The 18,723-nt window shown below is 39.4% G+C and overlaps 1 protein-coding gene across 1 annotated transcript in view; it reads left to right on the forward strand.

Moving 5' to 3' along the window:
- The window catches only part of ctnna2 (catenin (cadherin-associated protein), alpha 2), a 339,515-nt gene extending 321,308 nt beyond the window's left edge, over nucleotides 1-18,207 (forward strand). Inside the window, exons 15-18 of the mRNA XM_034211748.1 lie at nucleotides 1,412-1,593; nucleotides 3,107-3,212; nucleotides 14,284-14,418; nucleotides 17,075-18,207. Coding sequence (XP_034067639.1) covers nucleotides 1,412-1,593; nucleotides 3,107-3,212; nucleotides 14,284-14,418; nucleotides 17,075-17,362 — 711 coding nt within the window. The 3' untranslated portion in view covers nucleotides 17,363-18,207. The remainder of the gene's footprint in view (nucleotides 1-1,411; nucleotides 1,594-3,106; nucleotides 3,213-14,283; nucleotides 14,419-17,074) is intronic.
- Nucleotides 18,208-18,723: the final 516 nt, after the last annotated feature.

Below are 18,723 nucleotides of genomic sequence, written 5' to 3' on the forward strand. Positions count from 1 at the left end.
ATTCATAGTCACACCTGCACAGTGAATAGTTTGCCCCATTGGAATCAGTGGCCTGTTTTAAATTGTTTATTCCTCATTGTGCAGTCTAAATACATATTAACTTTGTATTTGTTTTAAATGTCAGCAGTGTTTTCCCCCCACACGCGCTTAAATGGGATTTGCTGCCTCGCTGTTGTTTGTGTGTCTTGGCACCAGCAGCAGAGGAAATCTACACTGGGCTTGAGGGGGCTGGGTTTGCTTGTTTGTTTACGCCGTTTGGGTTCTTTAAAGCTAACCACCATTAAAGCGTTGCGCCCCTCGTTCACAAAGTGATCAGAAGGCCAAAGCTCATGGACACAGCTGTTGGCCTCAACTTGTGCCTCAATGCTTCTCTATTTCTGTCTGTTATTTCAATTATATTTCATTGCAGGCCCCCTCCTGTTTCAGATTATTTTCTTTTCGAACAATTTCAGAAGGACAAGTCATCTATATTTTTTGTTTTCAATTTCCTCCTGACACATCTAGCAGGGGACATGAGTTAAGCTACGCACTTTCTCACTGAGCTCACCCTGCACCCCCACACCAGCTTTGCTGTGAGAGAAAGGGATGATGGAAGAGGAGAAAGGGGGACAAGTGTGATTATTTCATTGAGAGAATAGCAATTTTTGGAGGACAGTCAATAATAGATGAGGTTAAAAAACAATGGTGACTTTTCTTTTTTTTACTGTACTCGTTTTTTCTCTCTGCCTCTCGAGTCAATAGAATCGACCTAATGGAAACCAGGTTTCTCTTCCTTCCATTTCACCTCCCTGACATAATGTTGAACAAATGCATTATTCATTCTCTAGTCTAAGAAGCGAGGTAATTATACATTTATCTCCCAAATAATACTTGGTCCTCATTGCGCCTGTGACCTTGCCTCAAGATTTATGCCATTTTGGACCTGCCCCCAAAGGCCAATGAGGGAAAAATGAAGGCAAACATGGATTTGCGCTTTATGGATATAAGATGTCAAGGGGTTTGAAAAGGTCCAATCATTAAACGTAAAGTTTAGAACTTTATTTTTTGAGTGTTATAAAGGGGCAGGGATAGTCTGACTCCAGACTTAGTGTTCAAGTTTTGTAGGGCGGATTAAAAAGTAGACCGAAATGAAAAAATAGAACAAATGGTGTTACAGCTCTCTTTTTTATATTCCTTGCTTTATTATTTTTCTCCTTAACTAATCCCTGTTCTTATTCGCCCCTTTCCTCATTTCCCTATCATTCCTTCCACCCCAACCTTATCTCCCCCCCTTTACCTAAATTCTTCTCCTCTGGCATTTCCCTTATTATGAGCAATTCTTCCAATTTATTCTGCTCAAATTTGCTCCCTAACAACCCTTTCCTCCTAGTCTAATGCTTTTATTTATTCCACGCTCCTCCGTTGCCTGCAGGCTATCATGGCACAGCTTCCCCAGGAGGAGAAGGCTAAGATTGCTGAGCAGGTGGAGAGCTTCCGACAGGAGAAGTGCAAGCTAGATGCAGAAGTGGCCAAGTGGGATGACAACGGCAATGACATCATTGTGCTGGCCAAGCAGATGTGTATGATCATGATGGAGATGACAGACTTCACCAGGTAAATATCACACTTAAAGGCAGTTAAAGCAACCTGTGAACACAATAATGATGCATTATCAAAATGTAAGTACATACGGATCATTTGTTAGATATATAGGTTTCTTTAACATACAGCAAATACACAAACTCTAGAAGGCTTTGCTATGTTCACTAGCTAGTCGCTATCTTTGTTCTCCTGCAGTTTGGTGCTGGCTAGGGACAGACTATGGCTAGGAAGTGTATCATTACATAGCGGGCAGTTGTTTGCAGTGTATCACTGCAACGCCTCATTTAGCTGCGAGTGTCACTCTGTCATGGAGTGGGAATGGGTAGGGTGTGGTTTGGAATTGGGCCTAAGTGTAAAAAAGCAGGATATAAAAAGGAACTCACCTTGTGGTAAACCCACAAATAAACAAGCATTTGAGCTCCATACTGTTTCAGAAATAATCCTTGATGTGGTTTGGAACATGATATGTGTTTAATCACAGGAGCATTTAGCTGTATCTCGTAGAATTCTGAGCAGGCACAGGCTCCCCCTCCTCTTTTATTTTTTTTTCAAGCTGAGGATGGAGGTCATTTCTCAGGTGATAAATCTCTGGAGGATCATCATTATGAAAGAAACCCCTTTATGGAGTAAATGAAACTATTGGAGCAGTGAGTAAATACAGTGCCAGCAGGTGGGATTGCTAAGGAACTATCTTGCCTTTGCAACGCAGAGCCGCACACTGATTGTGAAAGGCAAAGTGACCCATCCAACCTTTATTTTGCTCAGATTACAAAGCAATGCTTTGATTCAAAGATATACTGTAATAGATCATCTATTTGCATTTAGAATCTTGTTACTAAAAGCCAGCAGCTTTCCTCTCAATCGCCCCCATCTGCGCCTCAACATATCAGCGAAATCCCTAATGCCAAAGTGATAGTTATCTGCCATGTGTATGGATTTCTGAGCCACTCCACAATTACAGTATATGGCATCGAACAAGATATAAGAGGTGAAAAAAAACGAGAATCCGTGCCATTAGTAATTACTCATGAGTGATTATGGCTGTGGTGCTGTGACTGCACCATCATTACTTGGCATTGACCCCGGTTACTCAGATTGGCGTGAACAAACTGAGAAGGAATGTCATCTTAGCATTGAATAGAAATCCGACATTACACAAACGCAAACACAATCATTTAGCCACAATGACTTTGACATGCTGGCAGATCAAGAAATAACAACACAGAACAAATACTCAGTTGTTAGCCATTATTTCCCTTTATTGTTTTATTTCCTTGTTCTGAAAATGTTCCTGTTTTTGTTTTAAAAAAATACTGTATTTGTCATATCCAATGTCTAGGAAATTGCGTACTGTTGGTTTATTGCAATGTCATATATTTCTAATGGCTGCCGCAGCAAATTAGCTGCTCCTGTATGAGCTCAGGGGTGAACTGGGTCTTTAAAAGGAATCTCTGCATGTCCTCTGCCTCTGTAACTCCGGCCACATTTCCTTTGTAATACTTTATCCCTCCTTGAATTTTCCCAGAGGCAAAGGCCCCCTGAAGAACTCCTCAGATGTGATCAACGCGGCTAAGAAAATTGCAGAGGCTGGTTCTAGGATGGACAAATTGGCCCGTGCCGTTGCCGATCAGGTAGCTTTGCAACTGTGTCTGTTACTGTCATTTTTATCATCATTATTCTTCCTACCAGTGTGAAACTTTCTCTGAATGTGTCAAAGTAGCTGGCGGCAAAGCACATTTTGAGTTGGAGTAAGTGGGCATGGCCATTGGAAATCTTTAATGTGGGCATTGATAAGCCCAGCTGGAGCGGTGGGCTGTGTTGCCGCGTGACTTTGTCTCCCGACGGGGCCACCACTGAGAGAGCAAGACAGCAGAACCAAGTTGTGTCGCTAATATAATTAGCTCCCAACCGAGGTGTTGCATTCATTATCAGATGAGTACTTCTCTAAAACACGCTGACAGACCATTTTCAATATCTAATCAATCAGTGCTGTGCCTAGGGAAGACGAGAGTGGAAATAAATAGAGGTGTGTGTGTGTGTGTGTGTGTGTGTGTGTGTGTGTGTGTGTGTGTGTGTGTGTGTGTGTGTGTGTGTGTGTGTGTGTGTGTGTGTGTGTGTGTGTGTGTGTGTGTGTGTGTGTGTGTGTGTGTTGTGTGTGTGTGTGTGTGTGTGTGTGTGTGTGTGTGTGTGTGTGTGTGTGTGTGTGTGTGTGTGTGTGTGTGTGTGTGTGTGTGTGTGTGTGTGTGTGTGTGTGTGTGTGTGGCAAATTAAGTGGGAGGTATTTCAGAATGCATCACTCCAGGTAATGCATAATGTTCTTCTTCATTTTGTCTGTCTCTAATAAGCAGTGAGAATATACTTAGGCACAAGACTCACTGATTTATCAAGGCAACGTTTTGTCATTGTAATTGCAACTGCTATTAGCTAGAAAACTCTTTCAGTCTTTTCAGTATCACATGCTGGGCCTTTTTCCAGAGCTGCGTAGCTGAAGAAATGTTGGAGCTCACATCAGAGTTTAGAATCAAAGTCTCTCTTTTTCCTGAAACGCAAGAGGCCTGCACACATTATCACCAACAGAGCTGCCACATCTCAAACGAGTTGCTATGCTTTATATTTCATTTTGTGGTTTAAGAAATTCAGGAAATGTATCTTTATAAGTTAATATGGTTATGAAATATTAATGACTAGAAATCAGCCGATTAATCATGATCACTGCACATTCCAAAGTTATGTTAAACCTACATTTATTGTTTTTTTTGTTTTATGGCTTCCTTGGGGAAGTTGAAAAACGCTGTTAACACAACATTGACCAACATGGGTTACAGCACATATATGAAGTTGAAAAACAAGTTGAACAAATGTTAAATCAAACAGTGGCTTATCTACACATTCAGCATACACAGAGCAATGTAAACACCATATTCTCTCGCTTTCAGCTGTGTTTGGCCATTTGCTCGACCTGAGAAAAGAGAAAAATATGCTTACTTTGAGAGATTGTTGTTTGATGCTTGGCAGGTAGCATACAGTTGGTTTATGGTTTTAAGTTTATAATTGTTTTTCTGCCTGTTGAACCTGAAAACAATGCTGATGAGAAATGTGAGACTGAATGAAAACATGAAAGTGGCGAGCCCTAAAACCAAAGCTGATAATAAAAGCACCAAAATGCTCCATAGAGCTTAAGTAAACTGCAGAGTAGGGTTCATCATTGCACTTATATTATATAGTATATTTAGCCTTTATTTATACAGGTACAATCTGATTGAGACAGAGGAGGCCTGTACTACGAAGCCGGATTTTCGCTTAGTGAGGTAACTTCAGGGTAAACTCTGGGTTTCCGGTCCTACGACGCTGGTTCACTTCTTACCGGGGTAAAATAATACTTCTGCATACAGTATGTGACACTGTGAGTGTTGCACGGCCAGATACGGCTCAAGAAGCTGACTCAGATAAGGAGATATATGATACATTATGATGTGATATGAATGATAATGGGACACATCGACGTCTGCACTCAGTGTACTTATGTTGTGGCAGATATTTAAGTAAGCTTTCTTAACGCTAATGTTATAATAGTCAGATTGCTCTGAAGATGGGAGTTGATATTCTATTCATTTTCACGTTCACACAGTCAGTTGATTTTTGCTGGCCGTCTTTCCTGCAACGGCAGTTTTTCTGTATTTCCTTTCTCCTCTAATATGACTTGATAGCTTTAAACTCCGCACACGGAGCTCTGATTGGTCAGCAGGCGGTGCTTTCACTGAGTTGATCTCTTATCCTGGAACCTAACCTGCTCCGGACCAGGGGCCTATACTACGAAGCAGGATTTTCGTTTAGCAAGATAACTTCTGGGATTTCCGGTCCTACGAAGCTGGTTCACTTTTTAGCGGGCTAGATAACTTATTCTGAACGGCTAGCCTGCGCCGGAGCAGGATAGGTTCCAGGATAAGAGATCAACTGTGCGGAGTTCTTCTTCTTTGCTTTAATGGCGAATCGCTTCCACTTGGAGCATATCGCCTCTATACTGTTGATTTATTTAATGTATAAACTGCCCATATTGTTCATGTAGAACAGTGTTCACTGTTCACGTAAGCCTGCACATTGATTTTATTTTTCATTGAATGTAACCGTTTCAATAAGGATAAATCTATTACAGGTTGAGGTAGAAAGAAACCATGGTGGAACATCTGATAACAACAGTGTGCAGAGTTTAAAGCGATCAAGTCATATTACAGAATAAAGGAAATACAGTTTAAACTGCCGTTGCAGTTCAAATCACCGACTGTGTGAACGTGAACATTAATAGAATATCACCTCCCATCTTCAGAGCAATCTGACTATTATAACATTAGCGTTAAGAAAGCTTACTTAAATATCTGCCACAACATAAGTAACCGGATCAAAGTAACATTACGTAGCCTACAGTCCGCGGCACTGTGAGTGCAGACGTCGATGTGTCCGATTATCATTCATATCTCCTTATCTGAGTCAGCTGAGCCGTATCTGTCCGTGTAACACTCACAGTGTCACATAGCCTACTGTATGCAGAAGTATTATTTTAAGCAACACATTAAGTTGACGAAACACTCGAGTCAAATGTAATTAAAGTCAGATCCACTCGTGTCTTGGACGGGGCAGTGATATCATAAACCTGTTAATGTACGCATTCAAACACTTTTTCTTTTACCAGCTGTATTCACCTTGCAGGTGCAGCTATGTGGCTTTTATCCTGGATAAAGTGTTTAAGTCATGGATGTTTAAAGTTTAACTTCTTCATATTTGACTAATATTATATAGTAAGTTGACTTTTCATTCAGGAAGTATGACGCTGCGCTGTCAGTACGCTTCTCCGTGTTTGTGATTGGTCGAATGCTCCAGATACCACCCCTTTTATGTGAACGCGCACCTAACTAGATAGGACACGGCTGGCTTGAGAGAACGAGTTGATAACCAGCGTCGTAGGACAGTTTAGCTAGAGCGGCTTTGTTTTGGATTAAGTCAACCGGATAACTCAAAACATATCCAGGATATGTTGAACTAGATTCGTAGTATAGGCCCCTGGCTAGCCGTTCAGCATAAGTTACCATGGAAATCTAGCCCGCTAAGAAGTGAACCAGCGTCATACAGTAGGACCGGAAACACAGAGTTTCCCCTGAAGTTAGCTCGCTAAGCGAAAATCCGGCTTCGTAGTACAGGCCTCTGATCAGTGGTAACAATACCACACAAAGTTACAGACAGACAGGACACTAAACACATAGGAGCCCTTTGACATTTACTTATGAGTAGTGTTTTAAACCATTTTTGTAAAAATTATTATTATCACAACATTTTAGAATTTGGACAAAGACAAGATGTTACACTGATAACACTCCATTTTGACATTTCATTGAGTCGTAATTTGTTTGTGTGTCTGTTTATAAACATTTTTGTATTTTTCCAGTTGTGAGAACATTTGTCCCTGAAAGCTGGTCTCAGTGTGCGTCATGGCTTGTGTTTGTTAATTAGAGCAGATCTAGGATAGTAATGACAAAGTAAGCATGAACTTGCGTGTGTGGTTATGTATTAATTTCTGGGCTTGTAGACTGCCAAAAGCTGATCGGAGTTATACAGGGTTTAGGTGGGAGTGAATCTGTCACATGGCAATTCTCTGGCAAAGCATGTGTCTAAATCAACAGTTGCTGTAATGAAAAGAGCAGGTGGCTTGCCTTTTTATTCTCACTTAAATGGTTCCTAGACCAGTGTTTATTGAATATTCAACGCCTTCTGTTACACTTTCATAGACATCAGAGCTATGTTCAGGAAAATACAGAGGGGCTTGAGGACATTTTTATTTCCAACATATATTTATATTAAAAGTGTTTTCATGTTAGGCATTTGGGGCATCTGGTTGCCATGCTATTCAATGATTGGAATAGGTTATTAAAAGTTAAAACAGCAAAAGTTTGCTTTTATGAAGTATCTTAATGGAATTACACTACACATAACATAACTTCATCATTTGTTTTCTTCCATACGAAGAAGACAAGTATTTTGCATTTGCGCATTGTGGTAGGTAACCTGTGTTTATTGAGAGCACTGTGGCTTGACAGTAAGAATAAAGGCTGCTCCGCTGCTTTCAGACAGGCCCCTTAAGTAGCAAATCTTGTCGGCATGACTCCACATCAGCCCTATTGATGAACAAGTGCGAAGTGGAAGGCAATTCTGCATGGAACCGTGGAAGGACGGCAAACTCTTTCATAGTCATTTAAGCACAGCACTTGACGTAGAAAAACCCCTCGAGCCAACTCACCCCATTTCACTCCAGCAATGACTTTTTTCTACACTATTTATCCCACTCCATTTTCTTTACCCTGCTTCATTGTTAAAGTATGACTCCTACATACATAAAAACTGGTGTGGTTGTAAAAACATCATGCACACCTATTCTGAGACATACATTGATGTAAAAGTATGTATCACCCTGCAGTCCCACAGTCACATGCTTTTATCCAAAGCAAATTACATACTCAATACTGTGGGCAATCCCCACAGGAGAAAGTTGGAGTGAAGTGTCTTGCCCAGGGATACAACGACATGATCACTACAGTGGGGTTTGAACCTGTGCTCCCCTGATCCGAACACCAACGCTCTAGTCCACTGTGCCACCATGTTTACTGTTGTGAAGGAACATTTGAACCAAATAAATAGTGTGGCTCACTAATGTGTCCAGTCCTTTTGGACATAAATGGTGTAATAAGTCATATTATACTATGTATTGTCTACACATGAACAAGTTGAAGGTAGGATACATTAATTTTAGTTTTTTTTTTATTCAATGAAATGTCATGACAGTAACGAAAATATTGGAGTAATCAAGCCTTATCTTTATCACATTGCCTTTCTTGGTGGACTTCCCTTTCCGATTCAAGAATATGTTTCTAAAGCATTGCACTCGTGAACTTTCAGTTTTAGCATTGGTTTGTGTGATATAACTTACTTAATGAAAACGAGATGGTGCATCTCAAGGGGTTTATCCCAATAAATAAAATGTCTATATATAATAACTTAAGTGTCAAATTTGTTTTTCTAAATGCTGCTAAACACATGCTAATCAGAAGTATTCAGACTTCCAGGTTTCACTTTAGTTGTCACAGCAGAAAGCCCTGTCGCGTTGAGTTCAGAACAACAAGAGCAAAGCTCCTGTCTCCTCTACTGACAGCAGGGAAACCAAGTGTGACTGATGTGCAATTAAATGGCTGCTTACTACAAACAAAAAGTAGCCTACTATTAAGCGGGAAAACCTGATACATAGGAATCAGGACTAGAATTGTGAGCTTTACAGATAGTAAGAGAAAGCACTACAGATACAAAAACATAACTTAACTAATAACATAACTAATGTTTTTATAAATAGTCTATGTTCTAACCAAATAACATTTCTCATCGTGGGAGTGATGTCAGTTTCTCACCTCCTAATGTCTTTGGATGAACATGTTGTAATAAGCATACTGTATGTGCATTAGGGACCAGCCTCAGTACCTCAGTAGAACAATGGTACTGTACAACATGGATAAATATGTATATATATATATTCCCTTTAATATATTGGAAATTCATCTTCCCATTTATTGTGTTTTGTGACCAGAAGGAATACATTTTGGGGGGGGAATTAAGATCCAAACTACACATAACTTACTTCTACTGAGTTTGAAACACTGCATCTGATCCTCACACATATATTTTGACTATTTAAAACTATTAAATTCAGTTGTTACTTAAATATAATAAGTAGTTTTAGAATACACTAGAAAACAGTAGTGTCATTCAGCCATAATTGTATAAATGTGTGTACCATGCTCTATTTGCCATTGCGTCTTAATTTGATCCTGCTCTCTTTCCAATGTCTCTACTATTGGCTATGTAATGAAGCAGAAATAAGAACTGTATTGAAGAGTGCCATAGTTAAAGAAAAACAGCAAAAGAGGTCAGTTAGAAGTCAAAAAATAAATAACCGGCTTACTAGTGTTGACACTTTAGGAAAGGTCAGTCTTAGCCTGCTTATTAATGCAGCATAGTGTAAGGTGTGACTTGTGTTTAGACAGACTGCCACACTCTGATAGTGGATTGCCCTCATTTTAACACCAGAGTTCACATCATCCTCCTGAATTATCCATCAGGAGCAAGTTTCATTCATTTAAGGCTAAATTATGCAGCGGGAAAAAATAAAGCTCACCTGTTTCTCTACTGGACTGGACAAATATATTCCTGAAACGCTGACAGAAGCACTGAGGATAGAGGGAGTATCAGAGAGGGCGGAGAAAAGTCAGGCAGCAAACCAAGCTGTAATGAAGGCTGCTTCACAATGAAGGACAGAGGGGGAGAGATAGAGAGAGTTTCAATGGGCTTTGCAAAGTAATGGACCATATTGTTTATTTACATCAACAGGGAATGTGTGGGAGAAATTGACTATTAGTCAACAGCACAATAGGGAACAATTGTGTTATGTCTGCATCAAACTAGCCTGGGGCAGCAGCGTGTGTGTGTGTCCGTGTGTGTATGTGTGTTTGTGTAAGGGGGCCAGCAGTGTGAAGTGCAGTTAGCAGTGATGCCAGGCAGGACTGGCGGTGCAGTGATAATGCCCAGGGAGAAGCTTCCCTCTGCCTCACTGGCTGCTCTATGAGCTGGTAGCTTCACCCAGGCTGAATTCAGTGCCACTGACTGAGGGGAAGCTGGATGCTGGTGGCAGCTCTCCCCTTATTTACTCTGCTCTTCAAAGTATTTGTTGGGAACTGAACTGAACTCTTCAATTATCGGAGTAGCACATGATAGCAATGGCCCTACGTAGCTGTGTACATAACAGCATGTATGATGACCTAGAACAGCATCAGGACATTCTGTTTTAGGCATATGATAGCTATCTGACAACGATAAACATGATGATTCAGCCTCTACCCTGGAAAAATAATGAAAACAAGGTGTTTTCACTTGAAATAAGTACAAACATCTGCCAATAGAACAAGTGAAAATGTGCTTGGTAAGTGTTCTGTTTTCTGATGTTTTCTGATTTTCCAATAAATATGTAAAAGAATATGTGTTTCATTTGAGATACAACTCAAAATAAGATTATTTGACTTAACAAGATGATGCATTGTCTAAAAACAAGACCCGATATCTCACAGCATTGTTACTTCTGAAGTTATTATGTCTTATAGCAAGTGTAAAGGCATATTCTGACTAGATATTAAACAAATATACTGCGCAAGATTTTGAGTTTTTGTAGTGTATGGAGATAGACATATGACAAGCATGATCATGTCTGACGTGGGCCTTAGCTAATCCAAACAAAACATTGTATACTGCTTTGAAACGGCATTTCTGCATCCTGTGACTGTGAAACACCCTTTCTTGTAAGCATGTAGGATACTGTTCGGGGAAATAGTTATACAATATGCTCTGTATGTGATGACTACTTCCATTCTTGCAAGGATAATAAATACGTGTTTCCTGATATTGAAGCTCAAGCCGGTGAGGAGTGATCATTTTCAAACATAATTGGTCACTCCATAGAGGCTGAATCATCATGTTAATCATATGCCTAGAACAGTGTGTCCTGACACTCTTCTGGGTCATCATACATCCTGTTACGTACACAGCTACATAGGGCCTTTGTTATCATGTGTTACTCTGATATTTGAACAGTACATTGAGTATTTTCCCAATATATACGTAAATAATGACTTGAATTCCTCTTTGCAATTATATAGTAGTTACAAACAATTTTAATTTACTTTTAAAAGGCGTTTTTTTTACTCGCTTTTTGTGACCGTCAGTAAGAGGCAATCAAATACAACTGGTCTTAGCATAAGGGGACCTATCTCATAAAGAAGGAGAGAAGATGGGCAGCCATTAAACATGCAAGTCCTGGAGGGATGTATTCATATCACAGCTCGCTGTTTAACTTGCCATCCCCCTCTACCCCAGCCCACAAGACAAGGAAATGAGCTGTGCATTTCCACACACTGTGCTGCTGAATGTCCTAGTTAGGACCGTTTAATATTAATGGCTCGAAGAAAGGTGTTGCTACAAAATGATGCTCACAGTGTTTAAGCAGCTGATGCAGTGTTCTTAACCCACTGGGAGCTTAGTGGGCCATGGCTGACTCCTGGAAGGCTTCCAGATGGAATAATAGGGGCAAACGGTTTGATAGTACGAGACCTGAGGAGGCTTTCTCCTATTCCCTTTTGGTCCATTTGCTTCACTGCATGATTGTTTTTTACACAGTTGAAGGCCAGTGGGACCAAGTCAGAACTGCTGGTACTAGGAACAAATGATAAAAAGTGTTATGTCCATTCATTGTTGATTGATCTGTTTGCTTCTTGACACATTTCCTTTTTTCCAGTGTTATTCAACTTTCCTTTAAAACTCAAGCTTCCACAAACCCCCATAGAAATCAGAATGTTGAACAGCATCTTCAAGGCACATTGCAGATACATTTAATTAGTGTTACAGAATGCTGGAGCCGTAATATTTTGGTTAAGATTTCAACATGAGAGACTGTGGTTCCTAAAAAGAAAATCCAATTTGGTAGAGAATTTAAATTTCAAGCCTATTTGGGAAACCACTTAAAACCAGATGGTATTGGTATTTGCCAATAATGCCTAAAATAGGGCCCAGATTATTTTATTCATTCAAATTGATGTGGCTCTGTGACAAATATGTTGTTTTATTGGCTCTATTTTCTGTCATCATATGATTAAGTATCCTTTCTGTCAGCAACAGTAGCTTTCCATTCCTTGAAAAATAGATCAATGATCTCAAGGGATACACCTGGATAAATAAAGGCAAGGCAAGGCAAGTTTATTTATATAGCACTTTTCAACACAAGGCAATTCAAAGTGCTTTACAAAAAATGAAAGACATTAAGAAAATGGCATTTAAAATCAGTCATTAAAAAGAAAAAATAATAAAATAAACATTAAAAGAAAAAGTACATGGATAAAAGTTACGGTGCAGTCTAAGATATGAATAGTTCAATTAAAAGCAGCGACAAAAAGAAAAGTCTTCAGTCTGGATTTAAAAGTAGTAAGAGTTGCAGCGGACCTGCAGGTTTCTGGGAGTTTGTTCCAGATATTTGGAGCATAATAACTGAACGCTGCTTTTCCATGTTTAGTTCTGACTCTGGAGACAGAAAGCTGACCAGTCCCTGAAGACCTGAGAGATCTGGATGGTTCATAATTTAGCAGGAGGTCAGAAATGTATTTTGGGCCTAAACCATTCAAAGCTTTATAAACCAGTAGCAATATTTTGAAATCTATTCTTTGACACACAGGAAGCCAGTGTAAAGACTTCAGAACAGGAGTGATGTGATCCACTTTCTTAGTGTTAGTGAGGACTCGAGCAGCAGCGTTCTGAATCAGCTGCAGCTTCCTAATAGATTTTTTAGTGAGACCTGTGAAGACACCATTACAGTAGTCCAGTCTACTGAAGATAAAAGCATGGACAAGTTTTTCCAAATCCTGCTGTGACATTAGTCTTTTAATCCTATATATATTCTTTAGGGGATAGTAGGCTGATTTAGTAACTGTTTTAATGTGACTGTTGAAACTCAGGTCAGAGTCCATGACTACACCTAGATTTCTGGCTTTATCTGTTGTTTTGAACATTGCAGACTGAAGCTCAGCGCTAACTTTTATACGTTCTGCCTTGGCTCCAAAAACCATTACCTCAGTTTTATCTTTGGCTTGAAATGAAATGATTCTTTTATCATCTCAGATGATCCAGTGTTAACCTCAAACAAAGCATGCAAAGAGGACTGAGTCTGATTTTTGTTTTGAATTCATTTATTTCATTCCTTCATTACAGATGTACTATTGCCTTCTGACATATATGTAGGTGTCTTAGAATGAATTATGTATAGAATGTTTGCTGTTGGTTACACAAATGTATGTGTCCTGTAAATCATCCAATGTCTGTAGGTATTGACACAAATACACAACAAGGATCTGAGGCAGAATCCCAAGGGGGCAGTTCACCCTAAATTAAAAATACATATTACTATTTGTCAATTCAGATTGTTAGGGGCAGTGTTGGATACATTGTCAGTAGAGATGTGTGCCTTCTTTGGTAAGTTAGGGATCCAGATGGTGCTTGGTTTAAGGTTCGCAGGTGAATAGGGTATAAAAATAGTTCCTGCTTACATCAAGGATGTGGTTTTTTGACATGATTTATGTAAAAAAGGACATCACTGTGGAGTTTTCAAATGTGTTTTTGGTGGTTTGAACTCCACAAGCAAATCATTATCTACTTCCATAATATTCCAGAGAAGGCAGACGGTGAATATTGTCACTCAGAATCTCACAAAAGAAAATGTATTTTTAACTGAAATGTCCCACAAATGTCATAAAAAGGATGTCAACGATTTGGCCGAATGTCAAAGATCATAAGTTTGTGCTCTTAACTGTCACTCAGCCAGTCACTGACATCATCACTGTTACACAGTGGCCTCAGTTTCCCAAATTCTACATGAATCATATTTCATCAACATGCTTTATTTATATAGATCACAACTAGATTATTGACTGGCTGGTAGAATTGAAAACTAAACTCCAGAGTGATGAGACCTAATACAATTACAGCTTCTCTTTGAGAAACAATTGTCACTTATGGTATTATAGCTTTATTTCTCGTCTTTTGAACATATTTTCCTTGTGCTTCTGTTCCATTCAGTGCCCTGATTCAGCATGCAAGCAGGATCTGCTGGCCTACCTGCAGAGAATTGCCCTGTACTGTCATCAGCTCAACATTTGCAGCAAGGTGAAAGCTGAGGTCCAGAATCTGGGAGGAGAGCTCATCGTGTCCGGGGTAAGTGTGTCCATACTAAACAGCACGTGGCCAGCTCTACTCACACTCATGCTCTCTAGATAGGCTTTTAGGCTTGAAACACTAGACTAGGTCAATTTAAGACATGTTTTATGCTCTGCACTGCTGGTGGGCAAACCTCTTAGCTCAAGGTCATGATGAAGCTTGGAAGACCAGATGAAGAGTCATGCAGGATAAGACTGATGCAATTATTTCAGTCCGATTAGTATCTAATAATACCAGAAAGATGCTCTGCAGGCTTTTTTCCAATTGTATTTTTCATGCCTCGTGAACCCTATTATCCCTGGTCAAACTAAAATCAGTCAATTATCCCACATTGCTTGCATTTGACTGAACTAATACATTTGTGTTCTATTCTCCATTTCAAAGCTTTTAGTTTTAATGAAAAAGTATTGATTAGCTTGAGCAGAATTGTCCTTTTCAACTTTGTAATATTTCATTTGTACTTTTGATCAAATATATATATTCCCCCTGTAAAGCCGATTGTTTTCCTATGCAAAGAGTTAATAAGTCCATAAAGCAGGGAGTTAGTGGTAGTTATTTTCTTTCAGAGGTGAGGTTTTCCTGCATAATGAAATTATCATGTGGTAAACTATATTTAACTTAAATTGTATTTATAAATCAGTATACATGCACACATTTGCCTTCAAGGGTTTTAAGACTCAATAGCATACATTACACTTTATCTACACCCTCAATTAAGATAAGAAACAAACTGTATGTGATGGTAAATAATATTATTGGGTATTTATTAAATGCATCCCCTCAAACTCATGATGGCAGTGAAAGATTCAGAAGCGTAGGACTGCTGCCAAAGCAGCTTAGAGTAAAAAGTATGTCAATTCAATTCAATTCAAAACCTTTATTTATCCAGGTAAAATACCATTGAGATCAATGATCTCTTTTTCAAGGGAGACCTGCAGCAGTAGGTTCCACAAGAAGACATAAAAACATAAACAACAGAACAACAAAAGGACATCATACAGCAACATGTACAAGGATTACAATTTACATATTTAACCACATGCACAGGTACCAACAGCATCTGATTTTGTAGCATCCAACCGAGCTTTAAAAACATGTAGTGGTACTAGCTTGGTAATTTTCCATTATTTTTGCAGACTGTTCCATGTTAGTGGAGCTGCACATCTAAAAGCTTTCTTCCCTAAGACAGTCCTAGCACTTGGCACATTTAATAAAACCACAGCGTGCGATCTCAGGCAATAAGTACTTTCAATTCGCAGAGAGATCAGGGAGCAGATATAAGATGGTAGTTTTATCCATGGCTTTGTAAATGAAAAAGTATGTACAATACTATAAACAGGTATACTCTCAATAATTATAGCATTGTGGTTGTGACATTTTCAATGACATTTTTCAGCTGTCCTTGTTTTTTGTTGTGGGAGTTATTTTTTTTATTTTGTATTATGTGAGGTGTAGTTGGATGTTAAAGGTGGGGTTGGTCATTTTGGAGAAACCAGCTCGAGTGCGCTAGAATTTGAAAATACACAGCCAGAAAAAATCTGCCACTTCCTCACAGAGCCCCTCCTCCAACACACACGAACGCGCACATGACCAATGAGGGCAAGAGATAAGTTTGTGCACAGATGGAAGGCTGACAGGCAGGTAGGCCATCCAGTTACTTTAGCCGGGCCGGCTAAAATGATTGGTTGTGCTTTTTACAGTATTACGGCTTCCACAGATGACATTTTTTTAAGGATTTTTTGTGAAAGCCCTTAAGATATTCATTGCTATCGGGATGTTAAGAGCATTCCATGGAATATAACAAAGTGTATCTCGAGCCGGTTTCTCAAACTTACCTACCCCACCTTTAAGATTGTTTTTTTTTTTATATGTTAATTGTCTTAAGGATAACAATGTTTGTCTATTTGACGAATTGTACATCAATAAAAGCAATCAATCAAAACCCCAGAAAACAAACTCTTGAACAACCAGAGAGGAACAAGGGGAACACTTCAGGAAGAGCAACAGTTGAGGGATCTCTCTTCCAGAACAGACAGATAGACACACACTACACTGTGAGGGATTTCCTATTAGGAGAGATAATGGGAAATTGATGCATTAGTAAATAATTTCCCAAATAACTACATTGGTATGATTTCTTCCTCAAATGAAAATCTGACATGACTTTTATCTTTGCTTTGGGCTTCCTTATATTTTGTGTTGAAGCACTTCTTCATAATATCTCAGGACTCTCTTATAATTTGTCTCACATGAGATATGCAAGAATGCATGCTGAGATATTAACCTTTTCATGGTGGCCAGCTGGAGTCCACGCTCATTAAATAAGCTCTCGTCTCAGTGTGTGGTATGAGGCGGCCCACTGTCCGTCGACCCTTAAATGTCAGCCAAACAAAACAGGCGGAGATAGAGGAAGACCTGACCCCTGCCTCTGCTAATTAAGACCTGCTAAAATAAGATGTCACATAGCAAGGGCCACGTTTTTTAATCTGCTTAATTGCCAGTTGGAGCAAAGACCTCCTAGGTTTCAGAGAGCTAATATCCTTAGTTCTTGTTAAAGGCCTGAAAGTCATTGCACTTTTTCTCCACATTGAACATTTTTACCCTTAATTTGTCTCTCTCTTTCTCCCCGTCCACTCTCTTTGCCCTCCTGTAGCTGGATAGTGCCACTTCCCTCATCCAATCAGCCAAGAACCTAATGAACGCAGTGGTGCTGACTGTAAAGGCATCTTATGTAGCCTCTACTAAGTACCAGAAGGTGTACGGAACAGCGGCTGTCAACTCACCCGTGGTGTCCTGGCGCATGAAAGCCCCTGAGAAGAAGCCTCTGGTAAAAAGGGAGAAGCCCGAGGAGTGCCAGACACGGGTGAGACGAGGCTCCCAGAAGAAACACATCTCCCCTGTCCAGGCCCTCAGCGAATTCAAGGCCATGGACTCATTCTAAGATAACAAATAATTAAAGTCATGCTTACCCCAGAAAAACAACAAAACATGACGGTGACAAGCTAAAGAAAAAGTCCCTTTTTAAATTGTGTTAACCCACCTCTGTTTGCCCCGTGTGTGTTTGGTGACACCTCAGGAGGACTACAGTACATACTAAACTGCCACACTGCGGCTCCTGTGAACACTGCGGGCCTCATGGCTCGCAGGCAGCCAGCACACACCATACACTATTTATCAATATTAATGTAGCTTATTATGTGAGAGCCAAAATGTGACACAAGTACTTTAGAAGATATAAAGTTGAAAAAAAGAGACATATCAGAAGAGGAAGAGGGGCATTTAAAAATATGTGGCAGTTGATATTTTAGCTATATCTTTAACGTGCTAATGACTGGCTGCTTGTATACACATTTAAACTGTCTGAATGGAAATCCTGAATGGTGCAGTAGAGGAGTTATCTAAAGGGATTATGTCAATGTTGGTATGCTCCCACTTGGTATGTTTATTTCAATTTGAATGTAACCTGTAGTGCTAGGAATAATGTATGTTTGAGATACCTGGAAGGGTTGGCATCCAAGTAGTTTCCTTGTCCCTGATGATTATAATAATAACCCATATAGTGTTTTTTTCGAGAAGCACACGTATGGTCTATTGTAATGCCTTTTGAAATTCAATTTATTTAATTATTACATCACTAACTATGATGACCTTTATTGGAAGTTGTGTAGCGTATAAATATAGACAGACAGGTTTGAATAGTTGTGGTTTGCTCAGAGAATAGAAATCCCTGCATACAGTACCTTTATATTCACCCTTCTCTAATAAATCTCTCAACTTGACCCTCAATCTTTCACGTGTCTTTCTTACCGTCACATTTCCAGCAGAACATGTCAATCTGTGAGTATAACAGCAGGGAAGCCTCTTATTAATCTGAAGGATCCAACATAATCATTAGAGGTGTCCATGCAAGACCAGCAGATGAAAAGATTCCAGAAGAGGAAAGAAAATCTATTAGTACTAAAAGCTTACAAGAATAGGCATATTGATTTAGGGTCACAGGTCAAGTTCCATTACTTCACTGTGACTGAGATAATTGGTCTTAGGTCAGCACTCTTTCTGCTATCTTTGTGATATTTTACCTGGTCCGCCACTCAAACAGTCTTACTTACACTCTGAACCGAACTATCATAAATCCACTAAAAGCTTAAAAGTTGACATGTATCACCGCATGTACTTGATGTATTAGCAAAAGATTTGATAAAATAATTCATGGTTCCCAAATGATATATCCTACCAAATTGACCTACTGACTTTGCTATGGCACCATAATAATATTACATTAAATTGTTGGTTAAAAGTCTT

This window comes from Gymnodraco acuticeps, unplaced genomic scaffold (genome assembly GCF_902827175.1).
Source record: "Gymnodraco acuticeps unplaced genomic scaffold, fGymAcu1.1, whole genome shotgun sequence".
Taxonomy (NCBI): Eukaryota; Metazoa; Chordata; class Actinopteri; order Perciformes; family Bathydraconidae; genus Gymnodraco; species Gymnodraco acuticeps.